Source organism: Malus domestica, chromosome 16 (assembly GCF_042453785.1).
Source record: "Malus domestica chromosome 16, GDT2T_hap1".
NCBI classification, from domain to species: Eukaryota; Viridiplantae; Streptophyta; class Magnoliopsida; order Rosales; family Rosaceae; genus Malus; species Malus domestica.
Window position 1 is genome coordinate 12423626 of NC_091676.1, and position 12076 is coordinate 12435701.

Sequence of the window (12076 nt, forward strand, 5' to 3'; positions counted from 1 at the left end):
TTGAATATTTTAAAAATAAAATTAAATATATGCTGTTGTTTGGCAGGGGATGGGAAGTTGTGTTATTAAGCCAACAATCACATCTCTTCAATTTGAATGTTGCATCTTTTGATTGTTGCCGAAAAGACATGATTCATGGTTAACAAGTGTAATCATTCTCCTAACCATGTTCTCTATCGGACAAAACTTAGATCAATGCTATTGACTATAGTGCATGGTTTATATAGCTAATTATAATATAATGTAGCTCATTATATATATTATGTTAATACTTTACATTATGGGTTATATAATCCAAAAATACTATCTTCTAAACAGTTTTCATAACCCAATAATACTTAGCAAATATTATATTACCTTCATTAGTAACAATTAAAAATATCGTCCGTAAACTATTATTTAAATTATTAGAATGATATAAGGACTTAAAAAATTAAAATACGGAAATGTATGATGAATGTACCTATAACGGTGTTTAATTGTCAAAAAAAGGAAAATTATGACAATTTTTTTAATTTTCAAGTTGTTAAAAAACATGTAGACAGGTGAAAATGGGGTAATGGTAAAATAAAAAGATAAACGGGTTAAAAAGGGTAAATGGGTAAACGGGTATTACACAGTTACGGTTAAATAGGTATGCGGTTATGGGAATGGGTGTAACCGTTTAGGCAATTACCCAACCGGTAAATGATTATGCAGGTATGAGCATAAACAGTTATGAATAAATAACCGTGGTTACCCGTCAGGCATAACCGTTGCCCATCCTTATACGTTAAAAATTTAAATTATATATATTTGACGTTCCATCATAAGCGTTCAAATATAAAATGACTGAAAAGAAAAAAAAATAGAAGATAGAATCCGGATCCATCTTTTGCAGATATGCCGTTTAGGTATGCAACTCTCCAACAAAAACCACCTATGCCATTGCCGAAATTCATCCTTTGATGCAGTGACTTCTTAACAGGATGAATACGATTTGTCAACTAAAAAGCAAAAGAGCTAATATGAAATCCAAACAATAATAATTCCATTTCAAAAAATTATTTTATCTTCCATGAAAATAAAACAAAACCCTAATTGCATCCTTCATATACTTGGTTTTGAATTTGTAATTTGGCAATCGTTCTCCAGATGAACACTCTTTTTGCCTCCCCTACCTTGTCCATCGTGCCCCTCTTTGGCTCTAAGCCTTATATTTCGGACCGCATTATTTTTGTTTGTGTCATCCATTTGGAACTGGTTGCTCTTGTAATCTTTTTATTAATTTTTTTTTTCTGATAAAAATATAACCACGTCCGCATCCATGTTATTTGATGAATTAATCAAGACGGTTGGATGTCATGTAACCTAAAAGCTCAAAAACAGTAAAAATATTTGTCCACAACCCTATATATATATATAAAGAAATGTTTCAAACTTTATGCTGTTGAACAAGGGAGTTTTAATGAAAAACTCGCGGTATTGTTCACTTTAACGAAAAAACACATTTGTACACTAAAAAGTCAAACCCGGTACTATTCATTTTACCCTTTATTTTGTCCTTATCGTTAAACCTCAAAGTTTTCAAACCATTTTCATTAGTTTTCCTTTTGAACAAATTGTGGCTCAAGTCTTCGGCCTTGATTGCCTCAAGCTTGGCCCAGCCCTGATGGGTAGGCTTGGTTGAAAGAGAAAAATGAATTGTAAACGTATAAAGTAGTGTAAGCACACAATCTAGTAGTATTTCGAAAATAATAGGACATGGCAACATCATGTTTGTGTTGGTTTCGTAGTATTTCAATCATTGAACTGAATTTGAGTCTAAGTAGTTGTTTAATGTTATTACTAAAGGATGTAATCGTTTCCGTTAACACTAATAAAATTATATATCTTTTGATGGAAAGAAAAACGTAAATTCAGGTAACTAATTTTATTTTAGGCCTAATTGAATTAATAGTTTCCATGATGTAAGGATAGTTGGAAAATAGCCAATGTGATAAAAAATTAGGATTTTAAGCCCATATAGTGAATTTTGTTAAAACTTATGTTCAAAATTAAAAATTTCGTCAAACTCTCGGTTTCTTTACCACATGGCAATCCAATTAAGCCTTTATTTTATTTTAACTTACTGGTATACACATATTTGGGCCGCGGGCCGGGAAACCCATATGCTTTTCAAGCAAACCCGTATCGGCCCATACCCGAAATCTAAAACCCTGAAAAAACCCTTCGATAGAACGCAGGACAGTCCTCTTCTAAACAGAGAAGAAGTGAGAACTCCAAGTCTTACTCTAATGGCGGCGAAGAAGCAGGAGAAGAGCTCGCCAAAGAAGAGGAAGCAAATCCCAGGCAATAAGGCGGAGACCAACAGCTCGACTTCCAAGAAGCCCAAGCTCCTCGACTCCAAGCCCTCAAATCCTCGAAGCACCGACTTCAAGAAACCCTCCAAACCTTTCAAGCCCCGAGAACCGGGACTCGATCATGAGAAACAAGTTCCGCTTTCGAAGCGAGAGGGCCGCCTCCGTGCCAAGGTCGATATCTGATCAACGTGAACGAAATAATTGGGTGTTTTTTTGTTTCCTGCAATAATAATGTGCTGCTGAAGTTTTGTTTTTAATGATAAATCGGCAATTTTGATTTGTGGGTTTTTGTTGCAGGAGCTTGCAGAGGCTAGGAAGAAAAAGCGGAAGCGTCATTACAATTTAGAGCAAGTGAGTGTTTGTTCCCCCTTTGTTCTTTCTTTTTTATTCTAAATTGTTTGGATATGCATTTGAATTTGCAAATGATTAACACTATGTTTGGATGAGGGAAACAAACTTGGAATTTGGGTAAAAGTCAGAATTTATAAATTGACATGCACCAATTCATTTGTTCGGATTCATAAACACAAAAATTTAGAATTTCCACTTTGAAAAAAAACTTGGAATTTGGGACCTCCAATTCCCAAGTTTAAATTCCAGGTAAATAGGTGTCATTTCCCAATTTCTATGATTGAGAGTTTAAAAATAACAAATTCCATATTCAATTCCATTGTTCTTTTAGGTTAACCAAACAAGAAAATTCACAAATTCTAGTAAATAAAATCCCGTCATTTCAATTACCATCATTTTAAAATTCCTTAGTAATCTTAAATTTCTTCATCCAAACATGGTGTAATAGGAAAAGGAAAAGGAAAACATCAATAGGTATTGGTTGTGCTTGTTTGTCATAATTTGAATGTTAATCAGTAGATGAAACTTGGCCTTTTCTGATAACATGCAAAAATGTCACTCCAAATTACTTCATTTTTTAGCTCAAAACAACTAGCACCGCCTTGTTAAATTCATGCTTCATCTCAAGTTATCATTCATTGTGTTACATGTGCAAAGACAACCAGTTAACTTAACCACATTTAAATCCTCAAACTACGAGCTTATTGTGAAAATGGGATGAACCTTGTTTTACCCCTTATTTTAATAGGAGCTTGCACATCTGTGGGAAAAGATGCGGCAACGAAATATTTCCAAAGAAGATCGATCCAAGTATGTAGTTATAATGCAATTCTATCTCAATCATCTCTCTCTTTATAGCTACATTCTTCATGTGCTTATTCTTGTTATCTATGAACCTTGGTAAGGTTGGTGAGTGAAGCGGTAGAGAAAATGAAGGGGAAAATTCCTGAAATCGCAAGCTCCCATGTGTCTTCTCGTGTTCTGCAGGTTTTTATCTTCATGTATCAAATACTTTGAAGTTTGAAGTTTTTGTTTTCTTTTAGTAGCCTGTACTTATGTGCTCTTTTACCTTAGACTTGCATTAAGTACTGTTCACAAGCTGAAAAGGATGCAGTATTTGAGGAGCTTCAGCCACATCTTCTTACTCTTGCATGCAACACGTATGCTGTTCATCTGGTGACCAAAATGTTAGACAATGGTATGGTTCAGCTTAGAAGTATATGTGTATAAACTGTAGTCTTTGACTTTCATACAAATTTATTATAGTTTGAATATCATTGGTAGTAGTAACCTTTTAGTTTCTGAGAAATTATTAAGTTGTTACCTTTTCTTTATTTGGAAGCCTCCAAAATGCAGCTAGCGGCATTTATCTCATCTCTCCGAGGACATGTTGCTTCCCTTCTTCGTCACATGGTTGGTTCTGTAGGTATGTTAGATGCTCTCTGCAGTACTTGGAGATATATCTCACAATATCCAACCAACCATTTTTGTTTCCTTTCTCACACTCTAAGCAGTTATAATATTATTGCTATATTCTAAATCCTCTTATAGTCGTTGAGCATGCATACCAATTGGGAAATGCAACTCAAAAGCATGAACTTTTGGTGGAACTATATTCTACGGAGCTTCAGTTGTTTAAGGACTTGGTCTCGAAGAATGAGGGCAGGTAAAGGAACAGCTATAGAACCATTTTACACGAATGTAATGTTATCACATTCTCATTGCACTTTGTATCAAATTTCAGGTTACTAGATATAATTTCAAAGCTAGATCTGCAGAAATCTTCAGTGTTGCGGCACATGACCTCAGTGATTCAACCAATTTTAGAGAAAGGAATAATTGATCACTCCATAGTACACAGGGTGTTGATAGAGTACTTCACAATAGCTGAACAGGTGTGATTGAGATATTAATTGCAAATTATCATTTCCTGAACATCCCAATTCCTTGGCCTACGATATCAAGTTTTTGTCTTCCCTTTACTTGTAATTTTGTCTATAGTACACAGGGTGTTTACTTGTAATTTTGTCTCCCCTTTCTAAATATCAAGTTTTTGGTTTTAAGTTCTCTGCCACAGATGTAATTAAACAGTTGTCGGGCCCACTTCTTGTTCGGGTGATCCACACAAAGGATGGATCTAAGGTTGGGATGCTCTGTGTCAAGCATGGCAGTTCAAAGGTAGATTGTTATCATATCAAGTGCAAATTGATGTCAGTTGACTAAATGCGTTGGAATTTTGGCTACTAATCTACATTATCGTTTAATTTCATGACTTGTATTTAGGAAAGAAAGAAGATAATCAAAGGAATGAAAGGCCATGTTCATAAAATAGCTCTTGATCAAGGTGGAAGTATGGTAAAGCTTTAGGAGACTTTATTTATTTTTTTCCTTTTTCATTATTTTAGCGCTAAATTTGTGATTTCGTGCATTCATTTTTTTATTTCTGTACTTCTTTCTGTATTGTTGCAGTTGTCTTCGTAAAGCTTACTATAATATTGTGCATATCTGAAATTAATACACTCTATACTTCCCAGGTGCTTGTTTGCCTCGTTTCAACTGTTGATGATACGAAGCTTACTACAAAGGTCTGCTTTTCTTGTGATGTTTGTTGCAGATAAGGTTTTATTGTTATTATTAATATTTTCACTGCTGGGGGTGGTGGAGGGGGAGGAGGGGGGTTGTGGTATATACAGATTTCTGGTGAACCTTTCTAATTCAGTTACTACTTTTTACAGGTTGTCATTCATGAACTTCAAGAAAATCTAAAGGATCTTGTTCTTGATAAGGTTGTCATTTCTATCTACCGCCTAAAGGCTTGATCATGTTTTCATATCTACAATCTATAGTAACCCTATTTCAACTTACTCTCTACATTCCTAAGAGATGTTTTTCTGTTTGCAATCTTTCAGAATGGAAGGCGCCCGTTACTGCAGTTACTTCATCCAAATTGTTCACGCTATTTGACTCCCGATGACCTGGCTTCCCTCAGTTTGTCTATCCCTTCTCTTTCCAACAAGGTAGATCTTTTATTCTCTTTTTGTAGAAATTAGAAATGTATTTGGCTAGTGATTCATATGCACGAGAACTTACTCTATTTCTATCGATTCCTAGGCTGGACATGACAATTCTGAGACAAAATCTTCGAAGGTTAACAACTCTGGTGAAGAGGGCAGTAGTGATTTGGAATTAGATGAAGCAGATATGAATGCTGAGGATGGTCTCCACTCAGTTGAGGGGGGAAAAAAGGATCCTGCCATTCGAAGGCAGGAGTTGTTAGTCCAGAGTGGGCTGGCTGAGGTTTGTTGCCTTAACACAAAACAGTTTAACCAGAGATATTATTAGTGAAGTTGATTTGAAATTCAGCTCGACCGTTTTTTATACTAAGACTTGGACTTTGATGGGGTATGCATTGCAGAAGCTAGTTGATGTATGCATTACAAGTGCCGGGGAATTGCTTAGATCAAATTTTGGCAAAGAAGTCATTTATGAGGTACATATTTCACTATTTCCGTTTAATGCAGATACTTTTAACAATGAAATTTTTTTTAGCGTTCAACCCAATTTCCTGGCTCCGGTTCTCAAATGTGCAGCTTGAAATGTTGGAGAATTTTCGACACTGTTTGATTTTCGTGTGTTATAACTTTTGAATGTTTTGCAGGTTGCAACTGGGGGTGCCGGTGGAATTCTCCACCCAAGTTTGGATGACAAGTTGAGTGAGTTATATGAAACTATAGCATCTCTTGTAGCAGAACCGAAATCCCAAGAATCCAAAGAGGACTCAAAAGAGGAACACATCCTTGAAAATTTCCATTCCAGTCGGACCATAAGAAAACTAATCTTGGACTGCCCCACATTTGCTTCCACTTTGTGGAACAAAGCACTCAAAGGAGAGTGTGAGTTGTGGGCCCACGGTCACAGGTCAGCCTCTTTGTCTTGTTTCCCAGTATTCTGATGCTTGTGACTGAGCATAAGAAAGCATGTGATTCTTTCTTTTGTATTTATTTGTAATTTTCTTTTCGTCTTTTCACATGCAAGTTCTCGATAACATTACTCTTTAGAGAATAACACTTCAAACCCAATAGTTTAGCAAAAATACCCAACGGACTTGAAAATGGGCGAAACATTTCACAACTAATAATCAATCAGAGCACGACAAGTGGATAGATGAGTTGTTTTTTCTTCAATTGAGCTACTGAAGTGTTTTTGTACGATACTTATAGTTGTCGGGGTGTTTTTGTCTAATTTATTATTTTCTTTCTCCGTGATTGCAGCGGAAAGGTAATTGCTGCATTCTTAGAATCCTCAGACTCTAAGGTCAATCAACTGGCAAAGAAAGAGTTGAAGAAGTTGATAGACGGTGGCATTCTCAAAATGCCCGATCCAAAAGTAGCCACCGGAAAGAAGGAATGAGGAAATTGTGGTCTTCTATAGTCCCCAAGCCAAAACACAAAGTGACCCCAGCTCCACCTCCACGCCACCCTGCCGGCAATAGCTCTTTGACTGAATGTAGCTAAAGGCCAGCTTAAAAATTTTGTATTGAGTGTATCTCTTTATATTTATACAATTTTGTAATGTGGTTGGTATAATCTAAGAAAATTATACATTTTGGTTTTGGTTAGCAAGATTCTGCGGATTCTAGCCAAAATGGTCCATGAGATTAGCGTAACTCTTCACTTGGTCCAGATTTGAAATCAATATAAGTGGTATTTGAGTTTGTCCACTATTAATCATTTTGGTCATTTGGCTAAAAATTCTGTTAAATAAGAATTAAATTGACAAAAATACTTTTAATTTTTATCAAACAATGGGCCAAAATGATTGGACAAAAATAAGGCTGTTTTTATCTTTTTATTTTATTTAACGGAGATTACCAAAATGATTGATGGTGGATAAATTCAGAATTAATTTTGTTTATTTTAAATTCCAAGTACCAAAGTGAGGAGTTATGCAAATTTCAAGGACTATTTTAGTTAAAAAGCCTGCAACATATTTATGCAAATCCTACTTAATGATGTTATTTACTTATGGCTAGTTTAGTATTGTTGTGCTTTTTAAAAAAACTGTTTTTGTTGTGCTATGAGAATAAACAGCTGTAAAATAAAGTTGTTGAGTGTTTGGTAAACTTTTATATAAATTGCTGTGAATATGTTAAATCCCAAAAAATGATATGATATTTAATGTGATATAATAATTGTTAAAGAGAATAATATAGGAATAATGATTGTAATTTTGTAAAATATGTTTGGATATAGTTGCCATTTGAAAATTTCATTGAATGCGCACTGACTATGCTTTGAAATAAAAAGCTTTTTTTTTTTATAAAAAAAAAAAGGCATGGTAGACCTGCTTCTACTTGCCTATGTTTTCTACTATTATTGACAGCAGTTTGTTAAAAATCAGGAATAAAATCCGATTAATGTCAAGTAAACTTGTCACTTTCTCAAGACATCCATGAATAATCGTATAAAAAGACGTTTCATTTTTTCAATTAATCAATGTAACAATCTACTTGCCTACAAGTCATGAACGAACACAAGTAGACCTACTCTTAAACATTCCTCTATCTGATCTGACCTCAAACACTGGAGAATCATAACCAGCTCTCCCCTGCTCATAATTCACTACATGATGCCCTGCTCTCAGCTGCCAAAACTTCATCGGTTTTTCGTATATTCGAGCCCGAAGATGAGGGTATCCCTGAACCTTATGTTCAGATGGATTGAAAACAGGTGATTCTTTTAGGAACCTGCTATGAAACACATCAAAAGCAGCAGCAGGTGGACTAAACAGTGAGGAGGACTGTTTTCCTGCAGCTGCATTGGCCTTCAAGCAGTTTTCTATCACTCTAGCCTCCTCTCTGAATCTGCTGCTGATATCTTTCAGTCCCTTGATTATTTTGCAAGGCCTTGTATTAGTGGGATTGTAATGCTTGTGGTGTGAAGAAGGACTGGGATTGGCAGTGCTGGGAGAGTTGTGGTGGGTTGTCGTGTAGGGGATTGTGCCACAATCAAAGCAGAACTTCCTCCATCTCTCCAAGTCAAAAACTCTTCTTTTTGCAGTATCTGAGAGACATGAATATGCCTGCAAAAAAATTTAAAATAAAAAAATTAGAAATTTGAGCTGGGTTCATAAGTTGAAATTGAATGCAGTCACATCATAACACATGAATATGTTGTTGGGTGTCCAATCTGTGCTGTCAGGTTGTCACATGGGGCTCAACCTTCACCAAAGCACTTGTACCCCAATTAAGATGAGGCATAATATTTACTAAAATAAAGCCTTAGGGAAATGCTGTCAAAATAGCAAATAGTCTCCTTATATTGATACCATCTCGATATGTTGTTCATTATATCGGTAACAAATACGCTTAAATTGTCAATTTGCTAAAATTATAGTGCTATTTGAAAAGAGTGATGTAATAATACTATAATAGTGTTATTTGAGAGATGATTTCACAATTCCGTTTGCTTCTTTTACACTTCTCCTTTTTCGCCCCTCTATTCCTCTTTGATTTATTCAGTCTAAAGACTAAAAGAACATAGAAGAGTACATTACAAGGAAAAGAGAGTTCGGAAATCACAATCCAAGGTCCCAAAGTTTACATCATTGTAGAGGACAGAGGTGCAACTGAAATTTGTGTTGAATATGGTTGTAATGGGTATGGTGAAGGAACAACCTCACCACCAAACTGCATGGAATTTTCAATTTTCTTCCGCATACATTGACCATTGTTAACTTGTGGCATAGAGAAATTTGAGCAACAACACAAAACCAAAATGGTGGACATGGGGAAGAGAAGAGAACAATTCTAACCTCAGAAACAAGCTTGAATGCAATTTCAGCTTTTGGGTGCTTGTTCTTATCTGGATGAAGTTGTAAAGCTGCACACACAAAAATAAATAAGTAAAAGATCCCAACCATAAATAATCACCAACCAATCAAACATATGTAAAATGGCAATGTTTTACCCAAAACCTACCAAGTTCATGATATCTCTTCCTTATAACATCCGCCCCAGCATTTTCCTCCACCTATGAATGCCAAATTTTCACAGACATCCATAAGCAATCTTGAAATTTTACAAAATGGGTTTGCATTTTTAACCAAGATGGTGCGAGAAAACGTACTCTAAGAAGGCGATACCAATCGACGAAAGACGACGAATGAACCGGGCTGCTGCCGCTGCCGCTGCCATGCCTGTGGGAGCAGGCAATGGCACGCGTGGAAATGGAGCAAATCTCAGTCACCAGCTGGGATTTCAAATCGGAATCCTGCCCCATTTTTCTCTCCAACAGAGAAAATGGAAAAGAATGAGAAAAAATGTTTGAAAATTGAATTGTTGGATTTGGTTTGGCGAGAGAGAGAGAGAGAGAGGTGGAGCGGTTTAGAAAAGAGCTCCCTTGGACTTGGTGGGAAAACGGGGGAATAAGAAGGGGTCGTCCCTAAATCTTGCCACGTGGAGGAATTTGAGGAGTTGTAGCCAGACATTATTGTCTTTTTGTTTTTTTCACTTAGCTTGGATTTTAAGGTTCGAATTTAAACAAAAAGCAATTCGTAGGGTCGCTCCACAGATTTCAAGCAATTCATCTTTTATGACATCTTGACGTAGTTAAGTTGTCGCAATGTACGTAACCTCTTTTTATTCAAGTTCGAAATCATAGTATTGAACATTGATTGAATATTTGAATATTACCACTTTAAATTAATTGTGTATGCAATTAAAATCTATAACAAAAAAAAATTAAGATGTTTAATGAACATGTAGGACGATATAATCCATGTAGCTTCCCGTTTAAAAAAAAAAAGAAAAAAGAAATAGTTCAGAAGACAAGTATCACTAGATTAAGAGCTACGTAATGACTAATAATCTGACACAAATGTTAATAATAACATGGTCATGATATATATATATATATATATATATATATATATATATATATATATATATATCACACCCTCCCTTACTAAAATATATATAAGATTGATAAAGATACTTATCAAGGTTCCTTCGGGGACATCCGATAAAATTGTAACGATCGTGATACTTTTCAACAATATGATACAAGAATTTGAAAACCAAACATTTTCCCAAGCAAGAATTTAAGATGAAGAATATGGTGGGTGAATATTTTGGCTACAATGAAACTATTTTGTTAATTGAAACATGTGGGCTTCTTGAGAAGAACTTAGCGATGAGAGGTCATTGTACACATGTCAGTGTCCAGATTAACTGCCTTAAACTCATCCAACCAAAAGGGCTATTTATAAATGGAGGGTCCCGAAAATTGAATGTTTGCAGTTGGAGATGGCAACACCAACAAAGGCATCCAAATAAAGTTGAAGCTCATGATGAACAGTCCCATAGAGTGAATGAATTATCTCACTTTTAATTAGTAGGCTGACAGTGAGGGATTTATATGTAGCTCAGTTAGTTAAGAACATTCATTTTTGTATTTGATGTCTCGAGTTCGATTTTCCCCTCTTATACCCACTTATTTATTTGCTTTAGAAACATAAGAGATCAGATTCGTTCATTAGTTGGATTATTGTTATCCTTAATAGCTACACATTGATGTACTATGTGATGTGACAAATAATGTGTACAACTAACATTTAATAAGATAAACTCATTATTAATTGATATATACACGTCATATGATACATATATGTGATATCTGTAATGTTTTTATTTCTCAATATATAAGAACCACGCAAATTAATGTTGATATTGAATCTCATAAGAAGTTAGACGTAAAGAAAGAAGAGGCTAGTAGGTGGGAAAATGTGGTCAGCTGCATATATAATACCCAGTTGAAACTTTGGCATAAATTGGCAATCAAGAGTAGGTGAAAAAGAGCTTCCTAGCACTACTCCACCTATAGGGTCCTTAAGTCAATCAAAATCCTGTTCTGTTTTTCTTAGATTTTAATCTGAATATTTTTTTTCTATTATATGAGTTTTGAAGAAAAGCTAGGTTCATCTATGTTGCAACTCGATCGAAATTTTTTTACCATGCATGAATGGCTTCAACTGGCAAATGTATATTTATATATGTGTGTATGAATACCTGCTATACATATATATTTATAGTTATTATATGTATCAAAGGTTGACAGTCATGCTGCATGCAATTACGTTAAAAACAAATCTTAGTGCTAACTAAACTATTACGCAAATAATTAGGGTTTTAGCATTGGTTTAAGAATTTAATAAAAGAGTAGGTTATGGTGGTTGTAGGATCTGAAAGGTATGATTAGCATATGATATGATGATGGACCCCTGAATACAAGGGAAGGCAGCTTTTGAAAAGGAACAAAGATTGTCTGCTCTTCCACTTCCGGTGCCCTTCTGTACCTTCCTGTTTATGTAGTCACGGTTAAGCC

At 35.2% G+C, this 12076-nt stretch overlaps 2 protein-coding genes across 2 annotated transcripts; one reads left to right on the forward strand and one right to left on the reverse strand.

Annotated features, from left to right (window-relative positions):
* The first annotated feature begins 2222 nt into the window (after positions 1–2222).
* Positions 2223–7296, forward strand: LOC103403710 (pumilio homolog 24). The gene is made up of 17 exons (XM_008342547.4): positions 2223–2513; positions 2640–2693; positions 3442–3503; positions 3599–3680; positions 3768–3891; positions 4036–4119; positions 4245–4359; positions 4438–4588; positions 4758–4871; positions 4977–5048; positions 5228–5278; positions 5429–5479; positions 5603–5710; positions 5805–5990; positions 6109–6183; positions 6352–6611; positions 6965–7296. Exons 1-17 carry the CDS (start codon positions 2277–2279, stop codon positions 7101–7103), a joined length of 1965 nt encoding a protein of 654 aa, XP_008340769.3. The 5' UTR covers positions 2223–2276; the 3' UTR covers positions 7104–7296.
* An 853-nt stretch (positions 7297–8149) lies between these two features.
* Positions 8150–10098, reverse strand: LOC103403709 (uncharacterized). Its single transcript, XM_008342545.4, has 4 exons — positions 9821–10098; positions 9673–9724; positions 9507–9574; positions 8150–8774 (listed from the first exon to the last, which is right to left on the reverse strand). The coding sequence occupies exons 1-4, from the start codon at positions 9971–9973 to the stop codon at positions 8214–8216; spliced, it is 834 nt and encodes a 277-aa protein (XP_008340767.3). The 5' UTR covers positions 9974–10098; the 3' UTR covers positions 8150–8213.
* Positions 10099–12076: the final 1978 nt, after the last annotated feature.

Coding starts and splice junctions, on each gene's coding strand:
- LOC103403710 (XM_008342547.4), top strand. CDS start 2,277: ATGGCGGCGAAGAAGCAGGAGAAGAGCTCGCCAAAGAAGAGGAAGCAA. Junction 4,120..4,244: donor TCACATGGTTGGTTCTGTAG/GTATGTTAGATG, acceptor ATCCTCTTATAG/TCGTTGAGCATGCATACCAA. Junction 4,589..4,757: donor ACTTCACAATAGCTGAACAG/GTGTGATTGAGA, acceptor TTTGGTTTTAAG/TTCTCTGCCACAGATGTAAT.
- LOC103403709 (XM_008342545.4), bottom strand. CDS start 9,973: ATGGGGCAGGATTCCGATTTGAAATCCCAGCTGGTGACTGAGATTTGC. Junction 9,725..9,820: donor ATTGGTATCGCCTTCTTAGA/GTACGTTTTCTC, acceptor TGGCATTCATAG/GTGGAGGAAAATGCTGGGGC. Junction 8,775..9,506: donor CATTCAAGCTTGTTTCTGAG/GTTAGAATTGTT, acceptor ATTTTTTTGCAG/GCATATTCATGTCTCTCAGA.